We start from the raw sequence: 6,118 nt of genomic DNA, 5'->3' as shown, positions 1-6,118 counted from the left end.
TGTCTAAATTCAGTTAAACTAGCAATTCCGTATTATATTTATAAATCTTTATAACATTATACAAAAATTAGATTTTTCTTAAAAATTGAAATTTTGCCGGGAATGGGGCTTTAATTTTTTTCTTGGTTCCTAGGCCTTTATCCAGCTTTTATCTACTTTGTTTATTCCATATTAAGTAGAACGTTTAGGATGCGCATCTTGTTACGCGCCTTTGTTCTTTACCGTTGATTCGATGTTCTGTTTTCGTTTCGTGTGTAAATATTGCTTTACTTTGTATTTTTTGTCAGTTGTCCTCACACTGAGGAAGAACACAGGAGTGTTTGAAATATTTGTGAATTAATAAATTATATTGAATAAGTGATCTTTAAAATAATTTCGGTAATTTTCCGTTTACATAAAATTATATATCAGTTATTACATACCTGTCTCTATATTATATTGATGATGTTAGAAAACCTTTTAAGGATTCTCTAAACCGACGAAATTAAATTACTATTATTATGGTAATAATAATAATGATAATAATAGTAATAGTGTGATATAATAATAATAATAATAATAATAATAATAATAATAATAATAATAATAATAATAATAATAATGACATTTATTGTTATTTTATTTTATTTTATTTTTATTTTTGTATCCAACAGCGGGGAACCCGCAACTTACAGAATGGAAACAAAAAGCAGTCCAGATAAGGAAAACGACAAATACAAAACAATAAAATGCTCTTAACATTATTAATGTCAAAATATTTAAAGGCACCACGATGGCGTGCATTTCACTACTTGGAGTATGGATTATAATTTCTTTACAAGATACATAATTTAATTTTACTTTTCAAATTTTGATCTCAAAAGAATTAAAATAACTATAAATAGGCAGATCTTAACGATAAAATAATTATATATCTTCAGTTAACATAACGATGAAACTATATTTTGAAGCATCTTCTTCATTCTAATTATTATTATTTTAAATATTTTCATTACTAAAATGTTTATACAAACCAGTTACATATTGTTGTCCTAGGACTTACCAAATCTAGGAAGAGAGGAACCCATGACATGATCTACTTCTCGGTGTTGTCCATTAGTATACATTTTAAAATACACTGCAAAAGGTAGACATTCAGGTAGGCCCTGCTTTTAAACACGTATCGGACATGACAGATAGTGACTATTTTATGTTGGTATATTGAGGAATATCATTAATAACTTTGTCAGATTTCTGTCCCATACTTTTCAAAGGGATTTCATAAGGCTCCTTTTTGTTTTTGGTAACTCCAATCTTTTCTTCCTCATGTCCACTGGTCTGTTGAATTGTACAATCATACGTGTCTTGAGTCTTTGTTCGGATGACCTCATATTGATCCTCATGCTGTATGGCGATGGGGGTATAGTTATTCGGTTGTTCAGTTGCTTCTTCAACTACTCGGGTTTTTGTTGCCAGATTATCATCCTGGACTTCACATTTATGTGTATTGTTCCCATTTGAGTGGTTGCATCTGGAATAGTTTATCAGTTGTATTAGATCTATTTCTTTCAAATGATTTTTTTTAAAAGATTAATTGGTTGGTTGGTTGTCGGTCGATCATCGGTCGGTCGGTAGGTGATGCATAGATGAATAAAGGAATGAATAATATATGACAGGCGGAATGACGGACGGACGAACAAATAAATGAATGAACGAATAAATGTGAGTGAATATACAAAAGAACAAACAAACAAAATAGCCAAAAATATATTAAATAAGTGGAATGAATGTTAAATGAAATAGATGTTCAAGCAAGTTCGTATACACATAATATTAAAATTGGCAACCATATCATAAATATCAACAACTTCAGACACACAGACAATGTAACCTTTTTACATTGTGAGGAACTCTATAGTACTTAAATCTCTTCCCAATAACTTTTTCTTTGACCAGGATTTCTAAATTCTACATTTTACTTACCTTATATATTTATTAATTAGTGTATCTACATTGTTTAACTGTAACATAATACTTATTGTTGCTTATTAATATACCGTTAAGTTTATATGAATTACCTGTTTTTATTTTTTTATTTTTTATTTATTTTTTGTTGTTTTTTTCTTTATAAATAAGTGATCTTTAAAATAATTTCGGTAATTTTCCGTTTACATAAAATTATATATCAGTTATTACATACTAAGAGCAAATTTAAATTTTTGAATTATGATAGGCTATTTATGCTAATTATTGTATTGTATTTAAATGTTTTTTTTATGTTCATATTTATTAATGGCTGAATCTCAATGAGTTATAGTAAAATTTTGCTTAAGCTGCCCCTGACCAGAATTTTTGTTGTATTGTACCTTTTGTAAATGTGTATTGGTCTAATAAATAAATGAAATGAAATTTGATATTAAAAGTATATTATTCCTTTTATTAGCTTATCATGAATAATTATTGTCCTAACATTTGTACATTAAACATTGGAAAAGAAGAAAACATAAATAAATGAATAAATATTAAAATTATACAGAAAAAGCCCACAAAATCAAACAATTACCCACAATCGACCAAAAATAAATCGAACGAATAGATAAATAAAAACCTGTAGAGGAAAATGGAGAAACATCATGTTAAACGGCTAGATTTATAAATATATGCGTTTCCTCTGAATAATAAATACCTAATTTTTACAATAATTAAAACTATACCTGTAGCATAGGCAAAACACCAAGGAATTCAGGAAGATGATGATGGAAAGAACAACCACTAATGCAATCATAAATCTGGGGATTGATGTTCCTATAAAACATAATATGTTATTAATAATGCTAATAATAATAATAATAATAATAATAATAATAATAATTTACTATTATTAATATTATTATTATTATTATTATTATTATTATGGTAATCATGAAAATGATGATAGTAAGAACAATAGCATTAAAAATAATAATAGAGCTGAGAATGATAATAATCATGACAAATAATAGACGTCATTATTTAATCTTACATATATTTTTTTTCTATCCCCAGCATTCATTAGTTGTTAAAATTTGTATGTTTTGCAGTTCGAGTGAAAAAACTTAAAGAAACTTGCTTATTATTGTCATAATAATGACACCGCGGAGTATAATTATGTCTTATGTCCAAAAGCCTTCTCTAAGACGTTGATGTAGGAGCCTTAGAATCGGACTAGCCGTAGAAAGGCCTAGGCTAGAAAAGCTTAGAATATTGAATATGTATCGATTTTGTATTAATATCACAAGATTACCTCATGATGTCAATTATAATTGACCCCAGGCACTTTATTTGGTCAGGAAATAATGAAAGGAGTCTAAACTTGATAAGAGTTTGTTTCAACCTCTTAGTTGTCTGTGGAAATTCTATTTTAGAGATTTTTTGAAAATTCTTTGAAATGCTCAGTTTGTATCAAGCTTGTGGTAAGGTTTTATAACAAAATTATACAGGGAATGGAATGATCTGTCACACCCCTAAGCTCGATAGACAAAAATAGAACAAAACTGAATGCAACTACCTGTACTCTGTATGCAACTACTATGCTCAGCAGTGAAAAATGGGCTCCAGTTCCCCACACCAGCCCTATTGACTACTCTAGCCTGTTGGTATAAAAATATGACTTATCTATTTATATATTATGTGATATATATTCCCTATTTATCCATCATTTAACAACCAACTGAAAGAAAAGTTTGAATATTGTAATGCGATTATTTAAAGTTAATTATTCAAGATTAATTTTAATCGTACCTCACAAGTAAAACATCTAAAATTGCTATGACTCGGTTAGGCCTAAATAAAAAATAGCTTTGTAATTTAGACCTAAATGCCATATAGATGAATTACTTACAATAACTTTATACTTTGCATCTTCGACCACACTTGATATTTTGTAGCCGTGGATCCCTTGGTCTGCTGTAAGCTTTTGATTCTTCCACTCTTCGCTATTTCTTGATCTGTATCTCACATCAAAACTAATTATATTCCCATAAAAATTTCTGCTGAATGACTCAGATGGGTACACAGAAACGTTGAGGAATGAACCACCATGTGTTGCAGTGACTCCTGGAACTGGAGGTACTGGAAAATTAAACAGTGACAATTATTATATTATAAATTTCATGCTGAAGCGTATATTTGAACTTTGAAATAATCATGTACTTTGTGAAACCATAGGGATTATTACGGCAGGGGCACAGCAACCTACAGAGTTAATATTATTGGCCCAGGTTCTAGCGGAACGGCACATTTGCATATAATTCTGGAGGTGGAAGAAGTCTTTTCGGATAACGGACTATAAACCGTACACATTGGCTCATGTGCACTATAAAAAACCCAGTACACCTTTCGAGACGAGTAGAGGGTTACACATTGCCTTGTTGGCCTGTGCATGATGGCACAATGATCCTTAAGGGAGAAGTAAGTTGTAGGGATGAGTATTCCGCATTCATCTCAGACACAAGCCCTTAACTTTGAAGTTAGGCTCTACATCTGGAAGAAGAAGATATAGGTCCAGGTAGATTGCAAAATGATAGTGTGGACAGAGGTTAGAAAAAGTACTTACCCTCTTCAGGTGAGAACACTTGTATTACTCCTGCCATCCCAGGGAAATTTTTGTTACGTGCTGTAACAGAGATGCTGTATTCTGTGTATGTTTCAAGTTCCATTATTGTATAAAAATTGTCAACGGTTGTTTTCTCAGTGATCATGGACACGTCTGCGTTAACAGGTCTGTAAGATATGGTATAACGCTCTACGCCAGTTGAACACTTGGACTCAGTAGCCTGGAGAGAAAAAAACATGCGCTAACTTTCCAAGTATTTTTATACAAGTTTATATTTTTACAGGCATTATAATTATCTTCATAAATCATCATCATAATATATTACCATCATTACCACCATCACATTCATCATCACTGTCACCTTCGTTATCATCATCATTATCATCATACAGAATTTTAAATTATCACCATCAACCTACATAAATCATCATCACGCTAAGTCATAAATCAGCATCACTCTTAATCATCTTCACCATTACAAATCACCATCACCTGCAAAATCACAGATCACCATCAACATCACCATGATTAAATAAAAAAAGATTCAAATGTGTTTACCTCCACAGACTGTTGATGCAGTTAGCTCATTACTTCCCCTTGGACCTTCACCCCCAGCACCTTCCCTGACCGCTGCTATAGCAAAATCATATTCTTCTTCCCACCGTAAACCAGTCACTGTGGCTGTAAGACTGTTGTCTTGAGGCATGTGGCTCCAGAGCCCAGATGATGAAGACCGTCTGTAATATAGAACATATCCAATAACAGGACCATCACCACCATCTCCACTACTGGTACTCCAGTTCCTCCATCTCAATTCCACTGATGATCCAGTAACCGTCAGTGAGCTTGGTTGTCCAGTATACGTTGGTAATGCTAGTTGAAAAAACGTACAATAAATTCAAAATGATTAATAATCCATTCGTTACAATCACGACAAACCACTGATATTTAACATTAATTACATAATAATACAAGATAATGCAAAAAAAAAAAAAAGACTTACCAAAGAGATTAAGTGAATGATCTGCATATGCTGTATATGGATCCCTAGCAAGTCTGCAGATATATGTAACAGTAGGATTTGCTTCACCGGTAAATGTAACCCTGGTAACCCCATTTGCTTGTGTGCGTGCAGTTTCTGCAGCAGGTTGACTACCAATAAGGAACTGGATGGTAACACCAGTCACATTACCTTGAATGTCACATTGGAATGTAGAAATCTGACCTGGATTAACTTTTGTGTTAGAAGAAGCAGAGATTCCTACAATAGCAAGAAGCAGGAATAAAATATATACAAAAACATATAAATTATGATGAAAATATATTGCCTCTTGTAAGACTGAATTTTTTAAAATAATTAATATTATTTAAAACTTGTTTGGTTCAGTAAACTAAGTCTAATTATGAGGCTTAAGGAAATTAAACAGTTTTGACAGGATATGTACCCAAGATATTAAAATGAATTAAATCATTTAATTGTCATTTATACTGGGATACATGTTCATTATCAAGCTATTGTTCTCCACACATCGTCCAGTATAATAC

General features: G+C 31.4%; 1 protein-coding gene across 1 annotated transcript; it reads right to left on the bottom strand.

Annotated features, from left to right (window-relative positions):
• Positions 1-601: 601 nt before the first annotated feature.
• LOC117119220 lies at positions 602-6,072 on the bottom strand. Its single transcript, XM_033264028.1, has 8 exons — positions 6,063-6,072; positions 5,577-5,834; positions 5,142-5,446; positions 4,574-4,793; positions 3,860-4,089; positions 3,527-3,608; positions 2,694-2,784; positions 602-1,510 (listed from the first exon to the last, which is right to left on the bottom strand). The coding sequence occupies exons 1-8, from the start codon at positions 6,070-6,072 to the stop codon at positions 1,183-1,185; spliced, it is 1,524 nt and encodes a 507-aa protein (XP_033119919.1). The 3' UTR covers positions 602-1,182.
• Positions 6,073-6,118: the final 46 nt, after the last annotated feature.

This window comes from Anneissia japonica, unplaced genomic scaffold (genome assembly GCF_011630105.1).
Source record: "Anneissia japonica isolate Jap-2015-1 unplaced genomic scaffold, ASM1163010v1 scaffold2692_len624387_cov171, whole genome shotgun sequence".
Lineage (NCBI taxonomy): Eukaryota > Metazoa > Echinodermata > Crinoidea > Comatulida > Comatulidae > Anneissia > Anneissia japonica.
Note: the sequence above shows the minus strand (reverse complement) of the source record. Positions and strands in the feature narration are given on the sequence as shown.